Source organism: Mya arenaria, chromosome 3, assembly GCF_026914265.1.
Source record: "Mya arenaria isolate MELC-2E11 chromosome 3, ASM2691426v1".
Lineage (NCBI taxonomy): Eukaryota > Metazoa > Mollusca > Bivalvia > Myida > Myidae > Mya > Mya arenaria.
The window spans coordinates 46,188,648-46,211,334 of record NC_069124.1 but is presented as its reverse complement, the minus strand read 5'-3'; the positions used below and the strand labels follow the sequence as shown (position 1 = coordinate 46,211,334).

Genomic DNA, 22,687 nt, shown 5'->3' with positions numbered 1-22,687 from the left:
ACTAGCATTTTTAGAATCATATTTTGTTCTTAAAAGTCTAGTTCATCAATGCAGTTTTGTTGACTTGACAAGGGTGTGCCATCTGACACGGAAACTTGCTTAGAATACCGGTAATACTATATATGAATTAAGGTCAAGATTTAGTCATGGTTGGTTAAATCTACATGTATGTATTCGACTGTCAAATCATACTAAACTCATGAACAGAATAGAACCCAAATCTTTTTATCAACTCATCCTGAAACTTGCTCAGAACCATCTCCTTCAAAAGGTCAAGTTAACCTAAAATATGGCCAGGTCATGTCTGGTCAGAGTAGGTCACTAGGTCAAATATTATAAAAAATATCATATTTTATCCAATCTTTATGCAACTTTGAATATTTGTATTTATGGAATCTAGGTAAACCTATGGGTTTAGTCAGGAAAAAAAAAGTAGGCCACTAGGTCATATGTTTGAATGACCTTAAAACTGTATGGGGAGACATTTTCTTAACAATCTTCATGAAACTAGGAAATTTGGTTCACATGCTACAGAAGACAATGTGCACATGTGTATCCAGGTCCATAACTTTTGCTTTAATAGCTATCAAGTTATGCCACCATCAACATTTGGTTTGCAGTGCTCTTGTATTTATCCAATTTTCACCAAATAAAGTCTAGTTTGTTTTCATTAAATCAATGTAAACTCCTATTGCCAAATACTCTTTCACATGAAATAAAATACCCACAAATCAGATGTGTCGCCTGTTGTGAGCGCTTATACATTGTATTGTATAGGTCAAAATGACCTTGACTGGGAATCTATTAACCCCAAAATACAAGAGTCATCTTCTGACCATGACCAATGTGCATACCAAGTTTGAACGTTACTGATCAGGAAACTTCTGTATTTTTTTGTCACCACAATCTTTGACCAATTGACCTAAACACACGGAGTCATCTGATATTTGCAGATAAACATGTATCCACTTAACAGAAGGGAATAAGCATATATGACTTAAATTTTAATGACCTATATGAGTTGTGACCTTGACCTTTGACCTTATGACCTCAAACCCATAGGAATTCTACTGGTCAGGCCCAACTTCCAAGTCAAGTTTGAGGGCCATAGGTGCAAGCATTGATGAGTTGTAACTAGGACAACCTTTTCGAATTCAAGGTCACTGTGACCTTGGCCTTTGACCTGATGACCCCTAAAATCAATAGGGGTCATCTACTGGTCAGGCCCAACCTTCAAGTTTGATGACCATAGGTCCAGGTATTGTCGAGTTATCCCTCGGACAAGCTTTGGTCTACCGAATGTGAAAAAGTGTGCAAAGCAATATACCCCCTTTTCTTCGAAGGGAGGCATTATAATTAAGTGCATACATGTTCAATTTTTTATTCAGATTTTTCCAGCAAATATAATTCTATAAATTCATCTGTAGTTTCATCTTTAATAGCATTTTTCAATATAAAAACACGATGAAAATTTTACAACATTTATTAGCTAGGCTGTGTTTGACATTTGAAGAATTTCAGTTTGTTCTTCAGCAAGGTGACTTCAATGGGCATGGCTTCAAATTGCTCTCCATCTATGTTGTACCAGGATTCCTTCTCCTGAAATCAGATAATTTTTTTGATCAATGTGTTTCAGATGTGTTCTCCTGAAACCATCCATGTGTTTCATAAAATGAATCATGACTCATGAGGCATGGTTGTCACTTTCAACTGTGCGAAGCATTGTGGGGCATGCAGGTTTCATGATGATTCATGGAGAACATCCCCCATATTAAAGCTTACCAATAAATGTCAAGTTTTGCATTGTTAAAGAAAACATATATGCATGCTTAAATAGCAACATCGTAATGCAAAGTCCCGTTGATATTTTAGTAATGAAGATTTTATTAATGTATTCTTGGATAGCTTAATCACATGATCATCATGGGACCAGTCTCAATATGTCTACTGGTATTCGTAAGCGTTAAAAACCACTTTTACATTTTTGCACCCAGTTTCGTTACAAAAGCAATTTTCTTTACAAATAAGCTGAAGTTAGGCATTACCTTTCTTCGAAATTAAACAGATATAGGGATTCGCCTTCAAAATCATTACTAGAGAACCATCAGAAATAACACAATAAAGCATCGCATACTCACCGGGTTTACTTCTGGTTCCAGTTTCACCCTGCGACATGGGACCTGGCTGTTAGTGTCCCAATCCATCTTCCATATTGGTTCTGATATTCGCCGCCAGCTGGAGGATAAAATTGATGGACTTTATTTAAAATGTTCAATGAAGTTCATAAAATAATATTTAACTTGTACAAAAGATCTAATGCAGAAACAATTGCATTGTATTAATGGAATCAGTTAATCATTGGCAGCTGAATGGTAAAAGTCGAGATTTTCAAATGAAAGGGAAGATAGAATTATTCCAGGTAGTATTTCAGAGATGTTTTAACCATAAAAAGAAACACTTTTACAGGCATCATCTTATTTTGTAGTACATAATGACATGTATGATGCACATGTACAATTATAACTTAGGAATGTAGGACATTAGCCTTTATGACATAAGCCTCTAGGACATTAGCCTTTATGACTTTAGCCTCTAGGACATTAGCCAGATCTTAATAATCTTCTAAACTACCCTCTTGTTGGTGGAAGGGGATAATGTCATATTTACCACAATCAAGAAGGGGCTTATGTCCTAGAGTGGAGAGGTTAATGTCCTAAAGTGAAGGGGCTGATGTCCTATATTGAGTTTTTGCTTTTGTCAGCATGTGCCAAATAATGGCCATTGTCTGCTTGTGCAATATCATGAAAGGGACATTAGCCCCTTGTCTGCCTATGCAAATTTGAGCTTATGGACTGATTTCCTAAGGGCTAATCTATGTCCGTTATGATATACTTCAACAAATTCTCCTTCTTTAATACAAGTTGTAATATTCTGGCCCTATTCGCAAATTAGTTATCTTTAAATTGATATCATTATCATAGCTTAGCAATTATAAATTAAAACAGATCTGTAAGCAAAGATGAAATATTTCAAGACTTAGTGAACAATTTTACTTACCCTTCACTTATAAAGTGAGTTTTGGAAATGTTTGCTGGCGCTAACCCTAGTGATATTCCTTTTCTTTCCTGAAAAGAAACCCAAGAATAAAAAAATACATTTAAAACTAAAATATGTTTGTTACAGAATCTATGTGTGCCTGTAAATCTTGAGTGGTCAAGTGTAGCTACTAGTAATATTGTGTGACTTTTAAGTGTATTTAACTTTGACTGCTGAAGTCACATTTAAAAACATACATATACTAGTAAATAGTTTTTGTATGTTCATGCACCACTGATCAGAAAGCAATTATCAATGATTTAAAAAATAAAAACAACAACAACAGCATCATTGGAAGCATGATTGTCACACCATTACTTTCTCAGTTTCAACCAAGAATTTAAATAAAAGAAGAGGATTGCTAAAAAAACAAGCAAATTCGTTGAATTGATATCCCCCGCCTGATTAGGCAAAATTCATGGATTGGAAATGAAAAGTAGGTGGAATATTCCTATATTAACATGTAATATGGCTGCAGAGAAATGGACCGTTATGAGCGTTGGATATAAGTTTGAGTTTGTTTGGAATTATTTGGAATAAAAGTTTTGTATATAGAGTAACATTTGTAATAGTTTCTATGGATTTGAATGATTTTGCTATGATTTGACCTAGTGACCTAATTTTCGATCATATGTGACCCAGTTTTATATACGTCCAAGAGCTCATCAAGGAAATATTTTGATTAAGTTTCATGAATATTAGACCATGTATAATGCCTCTAGTTTGTTCCAAAGATTTTTCTAAGATTTGACCTAGTGACCTAGTTTTTGATCCCATGTGACCCACTTTTAAAGTGGTCGGGATATGATCAAGGGGAACTTTCTGACCATTTTTTGATCAATGCCAACCAAGATATGGTTCCGGACAGACGGAATGACAGACAACACCAAAACAATATCCCCCTCCCGAAACCTTCGATTCGGCGGGGGATAACAAATAAACCAAATATCTACCATAAGCTCTAGGGCTTGTAGTTTCCAAATTAAAAATTAATTTATATATTCATATTTATACCCCCAAAAATCAAAATTTGCACACAAGTACTAGTATCAGTACACACCTGCCTCCCTTATTCCTACCAAATTCAATATCATCAATTTATCTCTAGTAGAATGGTTTCCAAATTACGACTAAAAGCCTATGGAATGACACCAACCTTTTCTTGGCAAAACAGGGGAGTTAAACTAACCATAACTTAATTGCAAAGAAATCATACCCTACTTTACAATCAGGTAGTATTTAATCTGATGGAGTTACATTTGTATGTTTAACCTGTGTTTGGTATCCAGTGGAGATGGTGATCTCTAGGGACTCCAGATTGGTGTCGACTGTGTGTGTGTTTGTGTACTCCACCTCCACTTCATCTTCTTCAGCTTCTGGCGCTATCATAACAAAACCAGTCAACATGAAAAAAGTCCAGCAAAATAAGCCATCTGGCTGTAATATAATACAGAACAGAAAAGAACATATTTTATAACACATGAACTTAACAGTTTATTGTGTTACATTTACACATATGTATCAATATTACAAATATACTATGCAGTGAGCGACTTTATAATACAAACTGGCTATTGACTCTAATTACAGTTATTAAAAGTGAGCCTTAGATGTTTTGCATTGTAATTGAATTTCTTCAAATTTTTATAAGAGTGCAATACATAAAATTTGAAACATCAGCAATACTCAAGCTAGGCCTAAATAGCAGGGGGGAGCACCCTGCTGCCTTTTACAATGCTGTGCCCTTTTGTTTGACAACTTTTGTTTGACATAGCCCTCTTGATGATAACGGTATGAACTATATTTGATATTTATTGGACATATTGTCAAGTCAATTTTTAAAAATAAGTTGTTTTTTTACATAACTTTGGCACTTAAGTAAAGATAACAACTATTAAAGGTTTTCCTAACAAACTTTTAGTATCGACAATAGTTACAACACATGTACAATATGAATTGAACTTTTGACCCTTCCGTGCCTCATTAAGGCTCATTCAATGCCCATCAAGTGTCCTTTTTGACCTAGCACCCTACCCTTTTCAATTCCTGGCTGGAGCACTGCATTAGCAATACAATAGCCTTATTTCAACAGTTATCCTACTAGAAATCAGAAAGTCTAAGATGCATGCAAAACTTACTGTTGAAACTTACTGTTAAACTAAGTACATAATATTATGTACTTAAATATTCAATATATAGTAAAATAACTGACCTGCTTTCTGCATTTTGGACCTAAAATGTCCACTAAATATTCCCAGAATGGACATAACAAAGCTTCTGCTCTGCTGAGCTGGTTTCTCCTCGATAAATTTCTCAGCCGCTTTCTTGACAGGTATGTCAGTGTCTCGAGCTTCAGTATACTCGAGTTTCCCGTGCATCACAGGAGGCCATAGTCCAAAGCTGGAACGGAGGTATGTGAACCGGTGCTTCAGGGGCCCCAAGTACCAGTACCTGGTAGAAAATCAAGGTTAACGTTTTAGAATTATGTGAATAAGAACTGGGAGAAGGATTATTATATTATTTGTCCCAGATAAGAACAATATATTTTTTGCATAATCTCAATGAAAATGCTATTCATTTTCTCTCTATAAATTAATAGCTAGTATCATCTCTTAGCATCCTCATGTACAAAAAGAAAATGGTAAGTCGGTCGACTAGCCATACATGAGCACTGCTTACCATACCTTCTCTTTATACATCATAGTAGAACATCCAGTTTTAGTACACACCTAATGTTATCCCTACCACTCTGTCCCATCATGGAAGCCCTCTGTGTGTCACCCCTGTACACCCCCATCTTGAGTCTACTCAGGGAGAATTTTGTCTTACTCTCATCCCTTTCTTTCTTCAGAACCCACCAAATGTTACCCTTATATCTCAGAAGATTAGTTGGAAGCCCTCTGCCAGGCGTTCCTATACACCCGTACCTGTAGTCCACACAGGGCCTTGTTGTCTTTCCCCTGTCTCCCTCTATCTTCAGAACTACCAAATGGTACCCCTATATATTGTGAGCAACTCACTTGGAGGCCCTCCCTCTGGCGTCCCTATACACCCCTGCCTGTAGTCCACACAGAGCGTAGGTCGTCTTTCCCCCATCTCCCTCTATTTTCAGAACATCCAGCTTCTCAGTAGAGCCTTTCACCACTGCCATGGCAGCATCAAGCATACGCCTGGAATTGACAAAATGAGTAAACATAATATATGACTACAAATCAGATAGAAGCTTTTGCCAGATTTTAAACTGTATAAATATATCTCACAGAAATGTTAACTGTGTAAAATAAAATCCTACTAAGTGCCTTATTTTTCAACCTGTTTGAAAGCTTACCCCATTGCCCCTTACTTAACCAGAAACAAATGACAATAGAGTGTATTGCAAAACACAACTTGTACGGCAAAACACAACTTGTATAGCAATGTGAACTTGTGGACTACTTTTTGTGCACTCTGTTGTCCAAATATGTTTCGAAAGACATTAGAAAACACAAAAAAGTTATCAATGGGAGTATCTGCGTGACTACATTCAGCCATCATACAAGTACAATTTCAAAGCAATATTTCACAAACAACCTTCAAACTCAACCTCAACCATTACACGTACCTACACATACAAGTTCACATAAACTTTGACCTGACCTTATGTGACTACTGTCTTTTGTATAACACACACTTTTGATCTCCAAACCTAATGATATGGTAACATCTTCAAGGCGAACAATATAGGTTGATGCCAAGAAATGTTTTCATTTCAATGCTTTACTATGTTTAACAAATTTGATGATCAGTTTTAATGGTTAAACAAAACGAAAACATATAATTTGTGTATGGTTAAAAAATACATTAGCCTTCAGAAATGTTTTTTTTTTTTCAATTAATAGCTACGTGGCCACAAATTCCCTAAAACATCCCTAATATTTTGTTATCTTTAAAACTGTTACCTAACTTCAGTCTTATCAGCACCATAGAAATATGTGGCAAACATGTTCGTTTCTCCAACAGGTATCACACCCACTGGAACCTTGCGACTAAATGTCTGAAAAGGAGGAAAGTTTCAGGTTTAAAAGGAAACTGAAGTTGTTCATGTATTTGTTAAGCACTTTACAAATGAAATCATCATTAAAATGAAGAGATTTCTTAAATTCTGCTGTGTTTTTTTTTATATAAACTTTGGTTGTTAGTAAACTGTAACAATATCGTAAGTTGATCCTTTAATCAATGATTTTTTTTAAATGAGCACAAGAGATGCTTGTAAGCGTTTTTAAAAGTAAACTAGGTTAGATTTCTATTGTTTCATGTACATTAAATGAGATCCATTTTACACTACACTATTATTGGTTTGACTATCTTTTATATGAACTACTTCTTAGTCTGATTCTATCTTTTGCCTTACATTTTCACTGCTAACATAATGGGCTCATAACAAACCGTATTTTCCTTTCGCAGAATGCCTGTGACAGTCTGTAATTAAAAAGAAAAACGTTGTTTTGTATGAAGTACAAACCTATTGCCAAAGTATTTCCTAAAATAGGTAATAAAAAGAACTGTGTCATGCATGATGGTTACGACTTAAGCAGAATAATTAACACAACATAAAACATTACAGTAAGCAAACACCAATGTTCTCCTGTTGTTTTTCTCAGTCAAAACAAGGGACATAATTCAAGCCAGAGTTAGGGGTCTTACCATACATGTGCATATCGCCTATGGCAACATATGTAGCAAGTTTCATATCAATATCTTAAATGTTTTATTAGTTTTATCACACGCCAACAACTACAACACGGCTATGACAATACCTCCATTGTTTTCTTTTAACGCAGACACTTTAAAGGTACACTATGTTAGATCGGGTTACACCTAGTTTTTATTGTTCGGTATTTTGCTCAATCTAATAGTTGCAAAATAACTTGAATGGTTTCCTTTTTTATTGTCAAGGTATCATTTTAACACTGATAATATGTATGAACAATCTCACCTCAACCAGTGTTCCGTTTCCCCCAGCCACGACAATACCATCAACATGTTGTGTCTCCAGGTACTTGAAAAACTCCTTCACCTGACCTTCATACTCCGTCTAAAATACAAATATCATTGTTAGGACCTCCAGTACCTCTTGCAGGTGTTTTTTTCCAGAGTAAAGCTCTTATTTTTCTAATCATACTGATTAGATTTAATTTGCTAAAATAGGTACATAATTAATGTAACAATATGGAAATGGAATAGTATATGCTAAGATTGGCCACTTAAAATTATTATTGACAAGCATTATATCATGGGAGATCCTTTGAATGCTGGTAGCTTCCACCTTTATTTCGAAAATTTCCTATAAGATTATAATGGGGCCAGGGTCTTATGTCCCATACATAACATGAAATCCTAGATTTGACCCTATCCATTATCATTTCATATCATTAATAGTAATCCGGCATTACATTAAAGACAACTACTGGTATGAAGGGGAAATATATACCAAAATAACAGTACAAAAAATGTATAAGACAGAATTATGGTATTATAATTAACCTTTAACTTTTTTTGATTCATTTAACTGCATTTTACTTACTTTGATTCATAGTTGTTGTTGTTCTGACAATTTATTTAAGAGTGATTGTTACAAAGGTTAACAGAGTATAAAATTGAGAACATTTATGTTGTCTATGAAGAGACTGGTTTCTATAGGACCCAAGAAAACATCAGTGGTTGGCCTTGAACCCAAAGAGACGTGGATGAGAGGTGACAATGGTAAACCTGTACCACTCTAACACCACCCTCAATGTAATACATATATAATGTAATGGACTATACAAATATGCTTTGTGCAACTGATTTGGATAACAAGCTAGCTCTTCACATAAGCTACCTACACACTAAGTTTCATCAATATCTATCAATGCTAACTTATGTTATTGGGCAGAAACCATTTTTCTATTCTTAGTAACAGACGACCTTGACCTTAGCCCCAACCCCATCAAAAGCAATCACAAGCTAGCTCTGTACATAAGCTACCTACACACCAAGTTTCATCAATATCGCTCAATGCTAACTAAAGTTATTGGGCAGAAACCATTTTTCTATTTTAAGTAACAGTAACCTTGACCATTTTTCTATTTTAAGTAATAGTGACCTTGACCGTAGCCCCTCCCCACTCAAAAGCAATCCCAAGCTAGCTCTTCACATAAGCAACTTACACACCAAGTTTATCAATATCGGTCAATGCTAACTAAAGTTATTGGGCAGAAACCATTTTTCTATTTTAAGTAACAGTGACCTTGACCTTAGCCCCTCCCCCTCAATAGCAATCCCGAGCTAGCTCTTCACATAAGCTACCTACACACCAACTTTCGTCAATAACTATCAATCCTAACTAAAGTTATTGGGCAGAAACCATTTTTCTATTTTTAGTAACAGGCTACCTTGACCTTAGCCCCACCCCCCTCAAAAGCAATCCCAAGCTAGCTCTTCACATAAGTTACCTACACACCAAGTTTCATCAATATCTGTCAATGCTAACTAAAGTTATTGGGCAGAAACCATTTTTCTATTTTAAGTAACAGTGACCTTGACCATTGTTCTATTTTAAGTAATAGTGACCTTGACCTTAACCCCTCCCCACTCAAAAGCAATCCCAAGCTAGCTCTTCACATAAGCAACTTACACACCAAGTTTCGTCAATATCTATCCATGCTAACTAAAGTTATTGGACAGAAACCATTTTTCTATTTTTAGTAAAAGTGACCTTGATCTTAGCCCCACCCCCCCTCAAAAGCAATCCCAAGCTAGTTCTTCCCATAAGCTACCTACACACCAAGTTTCATCAATATCTATCAATGCTAACTAAAGTTATTGAACAGAAACCAATGTTTGACGACCGCCCGCCCACCCGCCCAACAACAACCTCATTCTAATAACCCGGTTTTCGTTGAAAACCTGGTTAAAAACAATGGTCTCTCCCTCTGCAGGTAAACACTCTACCACATCGCTATAAGATCCAGCCCAATAGTGAAACAGTGTGAGTGCTGCTTCAGATCCAATTCCTGTTTAGTTTAAACGTTATATATTTTACTATGATTGTGAAGAAAGCTATGACAGCTTATATTAAGTCACTCTCGTTGGCACAATGTTGCGCGAGAGTGTGGTCTTGTGTTGTGGGGCAAACCGGAGTACCCAGGGAAAACCCACTTGTCCGGCTTGGTGACAATTAACCAAACTCACATGTGCCCAGGTCGAAAATCAAACCTGGGTCGCCTTGGTGAGAAGGGAGTGTGCTAACCGGACAACCTGTTTAGACATACATACTCACTTTGACCACATTGACCTCTATGCCAGCCAGATACAGCAATGGGGCAGCATTCTTCTCAAACAACTTTCTGCCTCTCCTGTAAAATCATTTTAACAACAATTACAGCTGCACTCTCACAGATATACCAACTTTTTTATTTTTTGTCTTGGAAAGAGCAAAATTTGGCGTGAATATCAAACCAATGATAAAAGATTGCTGAAAAAAGATCGGATTGCAGATTTTCATATTTCCTTACGAAAATTAATGTTTTATGGCTTAAACCATTACTAACGGTTTAAGAAAAATGCATAAAACATCAATTTTTGAATTTAAATATAAAAATCTGCAATCTGTTTTATGGCAGCAGTCTTTTATAACTGGTTTCTATGGATTTTAGCAAAAAATGGCTCTTTCCAAGACAAAAATTTAAAGTTTTCAAAACTGTGAAAGTGGAGCTTTAAAGTTAATGATGATAATCCACAAAATAAAATTTTCAAGAAAAGCTGAAGTTTTGGTATGAAAATAAAAAGAAGTATAATGATTGTGTAATACACACACACAATTATATGTTTTCTTTAGTTTATAAAAAATACAGATTTAATATCAACTGACCATAAATTAATATCTAAGAAACTTTGCAGGTCATTTTTATATCAAATACAAGTATTTCATTTCTGGAAATAATATATTAACCTACCCTCCTCTTGCAGCAGGATTGAGAAAAACAGTTATCTTTCTGCTCTTTTCTCCAAAGGAGGAGGCCTGGTCCCCAAATTTCTGGAAAAAAAGAATTTTCGGGTATTGCTTTCTATAGGCTGATGTAAGGTTATTTGACTGCCTCGACTTTTGAGGCAGCACAAAAAATCTGCTAATAGATCATTATACAATTGATGTCTTGAAAGGGAAAATGTATTAAGGTTATCAGTACTGGGTTTTGACCCGGAATGTTTTATTCTACTCAAGTGGATATTATTTTATATAGATTTCACAAGGCACTGAACCTCATAATATCATAATAAATGTAGTTTCAATGACGCACTAACGACTATTTAAAAAAATTATGACATCATTTTAAATTTGAACAATGATTCTTGTTATAACTTGATGTCAGCAGCATGGAATACAGCAGATATGCACTGGAGTTGAAAACAGACTACAATACTTTGCAATACCGGTATATATGTTTTCAATATTGGATGTGGATTATTATCATTGGGTATAGAATCAAAAAAAAGAGGCCCAAAAGGGCCTATGCTCTACTGGCATGGCTCTTGTGGTCATTTTCAATCCAGAGCATGTACATTTGAGTAATAGGCAACAAATATATAGTTCACTTTTAGAGTTTGGGTTAGCTGAAAACGCTGCACGTTCAACATCTGAGGACAGGAAGTGTTGTAAGCAGATTAGTTGCATGAACTATTTTAATATGTGCCAAGTAAAGGTAATCTTAGGGTAAAAAATGCATGCTTTCAAAACTGTACTCATCGTCAAAATTTCATTTCTGTAGCTTTAAAAATAAAAAGTCGGTCAAAGTCAAGGACATCCGAGGAAAACATTAATGCTTGTTTGCAAAACTGTTCACATGGTCAAAATTTCATTACTGTAGCTTTAAAAATTAATAATTACGGTAAGTCAAAAGGGGTGGGGCCAGCTTTTGCCCCAGGGGCATTATTTCAAATGTTTTCAATTGCATCATATGATGCTCCACAACAAATATCAAGTAAGTCAAAAGGGGTGGGGACAGCTTTTGCCCAAGGGGCATTATTTCAAATGTTTTCAATTGCATCATATGATGCTCCACAACAAATATCAAAGGTATGGGTCTTGTGGTTTGAAACAAGAAGATTTTGAAAATATTTCTTAAATAAGTCTCTAGGAAAATAGTGACACCCAGGGCAGTGCCAGTTTTGACCCAAGGGGCATAATTTGAACAACCATGGTAGTGGACCACTAAATAAAGCCTTGTTCAAAATAGCAAGGATTTGCATAGTGGTTTCAGACAAAAAGGTTTTTAACATTTCCCAATTTAAGGGGGGGGGGGCCGTCCCTTACAAAGAAAAGAGAACTCTTCCCTGGGCCTCCGCCAACGTCGCTCATGTAGACTTGGCTAAAAATAGACTTAGCTTAAAATAGCATTTTTTATACTTTCAAGACCCATAATCCAGGCATGCATGGGCAGATCTGGCTGGTTTTCAAAAGGAACCGAGTTCTAATGGTTATCTAAATACTGTACAAGTTTCATCGAGATCCAACCAAAACTGAAGACTGTATCGTGTTCACAACCAATTGTTTACAGACGAACTGATTTTTTAATACTTTCAAGGCCCATAATCTAGGTATGCATGGGCAGATCTGGCTGGTTTTCAAAAGGAACCGAGCTCTAATGGATATCTAAATACTGTACAAGTTTCATTGATATACAATCAAAACTGAAGACTGTATCGTGTTCACAACCAATTGTTTACACAATAGCATTTTTTGATACTATCAAGGGCCATAATCTAGGCATGCATTGGGGTATCTGGCTGGTTTTCGAAAGGAACCAAGCTCTAATAGATATCTAGATACTGTACAAGTTTCATCGAGATCCAATCAAAACTGTATCGTGTTCCCAAGCAATTGTTTACAGACGCACGGATGCACATACTACGTACACATTACCATCGCATAAGGCCTAAAGAAGAGCTAAAAATAATGCAATAATGTGCTTAATTTAAAAACTTTTTCAGAGATTATATTTTTCAAGTATACTTGTTGAATTTCGGTGTAAAAATTTAAAAAAAATGTATGACTTGAACAGAGAGCATTATTTTCATAAGCCGCACAGGTGTTTTCTGTGGTTAATACAAGTGAAACAAGAGATTTTGTCAAACATATGCCCCCCTGAGCGCTATGTTGTCATGATTATATGGACAATTGAATGAAATATGCATGGACAGCTGATTTGTCACTGACATTTGATGCCGTTGAGGCTGTTTTTTAGATTATGACCATTCAAAGTGTGAGGATAGAGTGTGTTATGACCATGACCTTTGACTCTATGACCTCAAAATCCATAGCTCATCAGCTGGTCTCCAAAAATCTAAATGTCAAGTTTGAGGGCCATGGGTGCAGGCATTAACAATTTATCACACAGACAAGCTTTTTTCATTCAAGGTCACTGTGACCTTAACCTTTGACCCGATGACCCCTAAAATCATAAGGGGTCATCAACAGGTCAGACACAACTCCAAGTCAGGGTTGAGGGCCATGGGTGCAGGCATTGTTGAGTTATCACTCGAAACATTTTCGCATTCAAGGTCACAGTGAACTTGACCTTTGACCCAATGACTCCTAAAATCAATAAGGGTCATCTCCTGGTCAAGCCCAACTTTCATGTCAAGTTTGATGATCATAGGGTCAGGCATTGATGAGATATCACTGGGAGAAAATTTGTTAATTTTTGTGATAAAGGTTACTGTGACCTTCAGGGTTTCCGCCAGCCCTTTATGGCTTGTCGGGCCCGACGTGCCTTCCGCTGGCAAGGCTAATTACCGACACGCGTTAATTATGCCGACATGCTTTAATCCGCGTAGCGACAACCCTTATCAAATCAATCATCAGTTTTGACAATACATGTAGTTTTGTAAGCAGATTAGTTGCATGAACTATTTTAATATGTGCCAAGTAAAGGTAATCTTAGGGTAAAAAATGCATGCTTTCAAAACTGTACTCATCGTCAAAATTTCATTTCTGTAGCTTTAAAAATAAAAAGTCGGTCAAAGTCAAGGACATCCGAGGAAAACATTAATGCTTGTTTGCAAAACTGTTCACATGGTCAAAATTTCATTACTGTAGCTTTAAAAATTAATAATTACGGTAAGTCAAAAGGGGTGGGGCCAGCTTTTGCCCCAGGGGCATTATTTCAAATGTTTTCAATTGCATCATATGATGCTCCACAACAAATATCAAGTAAGTCAAAAGGGGTGGGGACAGCTTTTGCCCAAGGGGCATTATTTCAAATGTTTTCAATTGCATCATATGATGCTCCACAACAAATATCAAAGGTATGGGTCTTGTGGTTTGAAACAAGAAGATTTTGAAAATATTTCTTAAATAAGTCTCTAGGAAAATAGTGACACCCAGGGCAGTGCCAGTTTTGACCCAAGGGGCATAATTTGAACAACCATGGTAGTGGACCACTAAATAAAGCCTTGTTCAAAATAGCAAGGATTTGCATAGTGGTTTCAGACAAAAAGGTTTTTAACATTTCCCAATTTAAGGGGGGGGGGGGGGTCCGTCCCTTACAAAGAAAAGAGAACTCTTCCCTGGGCCTCCGCCAACGTCGCTCATGTAGACTTGGCTAAAAATAGACTTAAACACAGTTTTGTTACGAGTCCAATGGTTGCAACGGTTGACTGACAGCCAGAAGGCGTGTCGGGACTTTTAAGGCATTTGTATCAGCCATTCAGGATCGACGACAGCATGAAGGCGTGTCGGTGAGGTTCAACAGTGCAATTAACCAAACTCCTCCTATTCTTTATCAAATAGGAATAGGTGAAAAACACCACCGACCTTCGTCCCTATAATCATCTATGAACGCAAAGTAAACAATAAGTTGTTAATTGATTTCGTAACATAAATCATGTGTCGTTTTATTTTGTTTTTTAATCCCGAGTGCGTTTGTTAACCAATTAAATTATTAAATTGTAATTGAGAACCGTGTTAAGATATCGGTGTTATTATAAACAAGGGTTATGCTATGTCGTCGTATGTACTTGAGTCGCGTTCCCGTCTTTAGTTTAGTGTAAAGTTATATTTTGTGTTGCTTATTATTAAACTTTGATTATTTTATCGTTCTTTTAATTTATTTAGTAAAAAGATAAATAAATCGGAAATACACATTACATTCCCTTTAAGGTATTATTTAGCCGACCCGACTTTAAAAATATTAGCTGTTGCAGCTTTAAATACGAATACACCCACGAGCAGTCGCTTTTGCTCCGGGCTCTTTTGTGTTCCAGCATGCTTGCTTTACACGGTTTGCTGTGACGTCAACGGTGTCAATATAAATAATACCCGCACTAAACGAAACGAAACATGAGTTGATCAATACCGTCGATATTGTATTGTCGGAAAACTTGAGAAATACCCATATTTAATGAAGAGAAACCCTTAAACCTTTTCACAAATATTTTTAATGTTAATCAGACTTGAGTTGGTAATTCTAAATCATAGGAACATAACTGTAAACTTGTTTAAAATGCAGGAAATTGCACCATTTTGGATACAAAAATAAAAAAAAATTGACGTCAGGAGGGGACACCCCTCCCAAACCCTCCCCTTCCGACATGCCTTATGAAATTCCTGGCGGAAACCCTGACCTTGGCCTTTGGCCCAATGACCCCAAAAAACAATAGGGGTCATCTACTGGTCTGGCCCAACCTCTAAGTCCAATATGAGGGCCATGGGTGCAGGCATTGTCGAATTATCACTCAGACAACCTTTTACCATTCATAATCACTGTGACCTTGACCTTTGGCCTGATGATCCCCAAAAACAATAGGGGTCATCTACTGGTCAGGCCCAACTTCCATATCAAGTTTGATAACCATATGTCTAGGAATTGTTGAGTTATCACTCGGACAGACAATATTTAAAATTATTTTACCATTAAAGGTCACTGTGACCTTGACCTTTGACCCGATGAACCCTTAAGTCAATAGGGGTTATCTACTGGTCAGGCCCAACCTTCATGTCAAGTTTGATGACCATACATCCAGGAATTGTTCAGTAAGCGCTCGGAAAAGCTTTGGTCTACCGACGGACCGACCAACATGTGCAAAGCAATATACCCCCCTTCTTCGAAGGGGGGCATAATAAATTTTGATCTTACATCGAAAATAAACACATTTTCTGTTTCTTGTATGATAGAATTTCAGAAACATAACAATTTAATAAACTTCAAATGGAAAATTGGGTGATAAACTAAATTTATACCATCATTTGGGTGACATCATTTTTGAAAGGTTCTTACTGAGCACAGTGAACACTGCATTACGTAAGGGTAACCAAAATCAATAAGAGCAGTGAAAATTGATATTTTCCCTGCAGTGAAAAAGCCCATGATATTTCACTATAAAATAAAACCGATATTGAACAACCTTTGCTTCTGCACAGTACTCCCTTCTCAGTAGGTCCTCTCTGCAATAACAATATAAATTGCATTGGGCAAATTTTCAAAATATAGAATACCAATTTCACACACGTTATTGTCGAAATTAAATTATATTAAAATAAATGTATGTCGGTCGAGCAAATGAAGTTGTACACTTATAACAATATTACGCATGCTAATCATATATTGAGCATACTCGTATAATTCATTTGCGTATTTGACACCATAAATCCCAATGCCTGTAAATACAATAGACTTTTTCCAGTGATTTCGGATTGTTTTTGCAAAATTAACAATAAACTTCATGTTGACATTTCTTTCATGGGCGCATCCATATTACTTTTCTTTGACCCGGTTTGCCAAATGCTATTTACGATCGGGCCGAGTACCATTTTAAGATTTGGTTCTATAAAGCAATTTCATTGGTCGTTTTTAAAACAACAGTCCAATCATAGCATACGAAAGATAAACCAGTTCTGTGTACCCTTCACCGACAGCATTGGTAAATGACTTACGTTTGTTATAATGTAGTTTTAGTAACTTACTACTACAAATGAACTAAATACTAATTTCTCTGAGAGTATATTGATCCCCGTATAACTAACGTACTAAATGACCTGTGCGAGTTAGTACTGTGAGTAAAATTTGCGCTCCTTAATGCTGGAATACAGTCTGTATCCCAGACAGAATGGACCATAACTCGTGCAAACTCTTGACTCGTGCAAACGGCACTCTGTGACTAGCCATAGTACTACATCGGGTGCCAAATGTCACAGACACAGAAAAGTATTGGGACGGTCCAGGGATTGATGCAAGTCAGGTGCTCTACCAGTTAGTGAGCTAATCAACCTTGGTAACTCACATACTCTATGATTGTGTGAGTCAACACTTATGACTATGACAATACTGTTAAATACCAGATAGTTTCACCATAATGGCACTAGTAAAGTCTAGAGGGTTCTATCATGTCATTTGAATCTATGAAGTGGAATCTTCTGGTCATTGAAAAACCTTAGTCTAGAGAAACTGTCAAGTTGCAGTGGTGTTAGACGAGTCTAGACAATACTATTACTTAACAAAATATAGCGGCATATACTGCTATGCAAACTTGATAAAGCATACAAGCTGAACCTGGTGACTTGAAAAGATCCTGACAGCCTCCTTAACCAAGATGATCCTCTTTTTTTTATTTCTTAGTGCTGTGACATTTAAGATGGTATTCATTATTGATTTAAACAAGCACAGAGTTCTTAATTGTTCACCATGACTTAACCACTCCCACTGTTAACAGTGAATTTCTTTCCTTTAATTTTTCTTTTAAAGGGACTACACCAGATTGGCACCATAAAAAGGTTTTTTCTGTAACATATCTCAGGACAATTATTTAATAAAATGTTTTACTCTTTGATATCATAATTGTAAAAAAAATTACCAAAATGTAAAAAAAAAAATTGAGTCCGAGACCGGGTTCGAACCGCTGTCGCCAAAATTGCAGTCCAGTGTCGTATCCACTGTGCTACGAAGGCTTACCATAGATGGTTGGAATATTTAAGCTATATATCTAACTTGGTAATATCACGTGATAATATCAACTAGCCAATCACGCATAAGGAATGAATTCTACTAGGTAAACATACCTACTAATCTTTTTTAATGGTAAAATACGAAAAAAATGTGAAAAATAAATTAATTGTAAACTATGTGGTACTTCAGTTAGTAAGTTTCAATGCATCGATACCAAGTTAATGTCAGTTTTCGACAATTTTCTTTTTTTTGCTATTTTGTCATACGGAGTACAGCCCCTTTAAATTTTTCAACAAACACTGCCACAGGGTTGGTCCAGGCTTTAATGCAGCCAATATATGCTGAAGACTATAAAATCTAAAACCCATTAGAGTTAGTGCTTTGAAATAAAATAGTAATCTATTTGGCGGTAACATAAAAATGAGCTACACTTTTATGGGATTACCTTGTCTGTTTTTGTTGTTGTTGTTTTTTTAAATTTAAGTATTGTTATTGCCTTGGCATTGTTTGCATCAGTGTGCAAAAACTTGACCATAACTTTATAACTGCTCAAGATGATCACTTATTATCTAGTACACATGTAACAGTGAAAATATGTACTTGTGATGCAATGCCCAGAACTCTCCAGTCAAAGATATTTTAAAAGTGCATTTTTAGTTTCCTTATGTTTTCACAACATTGATCAAATATTGAATCAACATTACCAAAGATTTTGAAATATCACTTTTCAAATTTATTAGTACATGTATCTAAATTATTCACATCTATTAAAAAATTGCTGTTGTTTTCTTTCAGTACAAATAAACAGGCAGCAAATACCTGTGTTCAAGAAATGACATGATGTGAACTATTCATCTTACAATATAGTGAAATCTACACATACAACTATGACGTTGCAACCAAAACCCCTTGAAAGACGAGGTAGAGAGGTGAAAAAAGATGGCTTCCTTCGCGGAACGAAACTATGGAAATGGAGAAATACATTTATATCAACAAGCCTTGTTTCCATAATTTCCTTATTTGCATTTGCAGCGTAAGATGTTTTTGTTTTTTTTAATTTTAACTACATTAATGCTGCACTTTTACAGGTTTACTGTTTTGATAACTTTTTTTTTTTTTGTCATGGAATGATCCAATTTCTGCGTAAATAACTGAAAACCAGCGATACAAGACTGCTGACAAAAGATCAGATCACAGTTTTTCATATTAGCGTTCAAATGTTTTATGACTAAAAGCGCTACTAATGCTTTAAAATAAATGTATAAAACACGGATCTCTGAACATAAATATGAAAATCTGTGATCTGATATTTTGGCGGCAATCTTAAATCACTGCTTTCCATGCATTTTCGCCCAAATTGGCTTGTTCCAAGACAAAAAAATAAGAAATGTTCAATCTGTGAGAGTGCAGCTTTAATTAATAATACTTTACATTCATAATAAATTTTATCCACATAATCATTTCGATAAATGTCTTTCGCTTATCTTAAACATTTAAGAAAATATACTAGGGTATAGCCAGACTTAAAGATAGAGAGGGCTGTACCAGGGAGTGTTCCATATGTGCTAGGATGATAGAGGGGCATGATTCAGATATGCTAGAGTGATGCCTGGTAAAATATTTACTCTTCCTGCCTGTAAATGCATTTTCCGCCCTGTCAGACTAAAAAGCCGACTAAAAAGCCCATTAGGCTACAATAAATATACTGTTTGTTTTGCTTTACTTACGTAACAGACTCACAAAAATACCTGCGACCTGAAGGTTTTAAGCCTCACCAGTGAGCATAAGGTTTTTATTTCACTTTGTTTTCTTTCGGATTTGAGAAGGTTAGAAGGTTAATAAGAAGACGACTGAAAAACTCCCAACCTTAACCACCCATCCCCAGAATGTTGGTCTGATAAGGCCAAGTAAAGTATTTATTAATTATGCCCCCTTTTGAAAAAAGTGGGGTATATTGTTTTGCACAAGTCGGTCGGTCTGTCTGTCGGTCGGTCGGAATACCAAATGGTTTCCGATCAGAATACCAAATGGTTTCCGATCAATAACTTGAGAACGCTTTGACCGAGGGACCTCATACTTGGTATGTGTATTGGTCATCACCAGCAGATGAACCCTATTGATTTTGAGGTCAGTGGGTCAAAGGTCAAGGTCAGTGTGACCTTTACAAAAGTGGGGTATATTGTTTTGCACATGTCGGTCGGTCTGTCTGTCGGTCGGTCGGAATACCAAATGGTTTCCGATCAATAACTTGAGAACGCTTTGACCGAGGGACCTCATACTTGGTATGTGTATTGGTCATCACCAGCAGATGAACCCTATTGATTTTGAGGTCAGTGGGTCAAAGGTCAAGGTCAGTGTGACCTTTACATGAAAAACGGTTTCCGATCAATAACTTGAGAACGCTTTGACCCAGGGACCTCATACTTGGTAGGTGTATTGGTCATGACCAGCAGATGAACCCTATTGATTTTGAGGTCAGTGGGTCAAAGGTCAAGGTCAGTGTGACCTTAACATGAAAAACGGTTTCCGATCAATAACTTGAGAACGCTTTGACCCAGGGACCTCATACTAGGTAGGCTTATTGGTCATGACCAGCAGATGAACCCTATTGATTTTGAGGTCAGTGGGTCAAAGGTCAAGGTCAGTGTGACCTTTACATGAAAAACGGTTTCCGATCAATAACTTGAGAACGCTTTGACCCAGGGACCTCATACTTGGTAGGTGTATTGGTCATGACCAGCAGATGAACCCTATTGATTTTGAGGTCAGTGGGTCAAAGGTCAAGGTCAGTGTGACCTTAACATGAAAAACGGTTTCCGATCAATAACTTGAGAACGCTTTGACCCAGGGACCTCATACTAGGTAGGCTTATTGGTCATGACCAGCAGATGAACCCTATTGATTTTGAGGTCAGTGGGTCAAAGGTCAAGGTCAGTGTGACTGTAAGCTGAAAAAAGGTTTTCTGATTGTCCATATTTTTTTAATGCATGCACAGATGATTGGGATTGATGTATAAATGTTTGTATAGAAATGATTTTCTTTTATGTTACTATTTTAGTTGGGCATTTATTTGCCTTCTTAAGTTTAATTATGCCCCCCTTCGAAGCAGAGGGGTTATATAATTGCTTTGCACATGTCGGTCGGTCTGTTGGAAGACCAAAGCTTGTCCGAGTGATAACTCAACAATTCCCGGACCTATGGTCATCAAACTTGACATGAAGATTAGGTATGACCAGTAGATGACCTGCCTCATATGCATCCAATGACAAATCAGCTGTCATTTCAGTCCATGCATATTTCATTCAATTGTCCAAATATTTCTGGCAACTTGGCGCTCAGGGGGCATAATGTTTGACAAACATCTCTTGTTGTGGTTTTAATTGCTGTGGAGGCCGGGAACCGGTGGTTACAATTTCAATGTTTAATTTGCCTTTGATTGCCATTCACCCTTATCTGAATACAATGAAAAATACAGGGACAAACCCAGTAGTCTGAAATTAAAAAATAAACCCTGTTTTTGATTTTGAAGATCGAAATTCACATCTACATCCAAACATTCCCACTTTGATTGGTATGGGTTATCTTTCAAATTTGGTCCCAAAAAAGTTTTGCCAATTTGTTGACTACAAATTCTTTTCATTCACATTCAACACAACTAAAAATTGAATTTTCTTTTCTTTCCAGGATATATTCGGATAGAAACCCTGACAAATTGCTCAACTTCAAGAAGTTTCAAGAACGGTTTGCCATTAGTCAAAGAGATCCGAACAGGGTGGCAGAACTTGAAAAAAGACTTGAAAAGATAAAACAGACCAGGGCCATGGGTGATGATAAACATTGATAATTGGTTTGGTTATAACTGAGCTTTTGTTTTAAAGTGCTTTGTACATATGCTTATCATTTATGATAAATGCACTGTGTATTCTTATAATTGGAAGAATTAAAATGAAATGACTGATGATACAAATGTATATTGTCTTTTTAAAGGGTGTGAGGTTTAAGATGACTTAGTTGTTTTATAGAAGTAAAGACAAAAAAGTCATGTTTATGGCACCGTTGATTCAAGTTTTGCATGTAATCATTCATTTGATTGGTTATTAATGTTTTAAACAAAAAATGGCTATACCATTGACTCAATAAATAAGACCATGACTTTGTTTAAACATTTTCCAGTATAATACTTGCTCCTCATATTATCTTGATGTGGTAAAATTTTTGCACATCTATAACTGTTCACAAACTATTACCGTACAGATGGACAATGAAGTTACACACAAAGTATTGACATTTTTTTCTAATCATAGACCTACTTTTTGATCAGACAAGACCCACAATTGAACTTAACCTGTATTTTACAGAAGAACACATCTGAACCAAGTTCCGTGGAAGATTTTGAAACTAGAATTCCACTTAATCATATGTGTGCCTGTTTGGAGCCCATACCAATTTTCTAGTGAAGGTCACCATGACCTTAACCCTAAATTTAACAGGGAGGCATTTACTGACTATAACCAATATGCATACTATGTTTCAAGATACTATGACAAAGCTGACGACGGACAAAAGAAACCAGATGCATATGCAATGCTTCGAGAGTGTTACAAATCTAAATAAAGACGCACAATGCACAA

General features: G+C 36.3%; 1 protein-coding gene and 1 long non-coding RNA gene across 3 annotated transcripts; one reads left to right on the top strand and one right to left on the bottom strand.

Annotated features, from left to right (window-relative positions):
* Positions 1 to 1,469: 1,469 nt before the first annotated feature.
* LOC128226498 (acylglycerol kinase, mitochondrial-like) lies at positions 1,470 to 16,877 on the bottom strand. Its single transcript, XM_052936401.1, has 13 exons — positions 16,729 to 16,877; positions 16,519 to 16,558; positions 11,073 to 11,152; positions 10,397 to 10,472; positions 8,072 to 8,170; positions 7,522 to 7,554; positions 7,035 to 7,129; positions 6,117 to 6,266; positions 5,309 to 5,547; positions 4,369 to 4,478; positions 3,058 to 3,125; positions 2,139 to 2,235; positions 1,470 to 1,599 (listed from the first exon to the last, which is right to left on the bottom strand). Exons 1-13 carry the CDS (start codon positions 16,836 to 16,838, stop codon positions 1,486 to 1,488), a joined length of 1,311 nt encoding a protein of 436 aa, XP_052792361.1. The 5' UTR covers positions 16,839 to 16,877; the 3' UTR covers positions 1,470 to 1,485.
* A 93-nt stretch (positions 16,878 to 16,970) lies between these two features.
* Positions 16,971 to 22,027, top strand: LOC128228547 (uncharacterized). Of its 2 annotated transcripts, none has more exons than XR_008259941.1 (3): positions 16,971 to 17,034; positions 18,852 to 19,089; positions 21,741 to 22,027. It is a non-coding gene; the product is annotated as an uncharacterized LOC128228547 (long non-coding RNA). The 2 variants fall into 2 exon arrangements; XR_008259940.1 differs by lacking the exon at positions 16,971 to 17,034 and adding an exon at positions 17,060 to 17,409.
* The last annotated feature ends 660 nt before the right edge of the window (positions 22,028 to 22,687 follow it).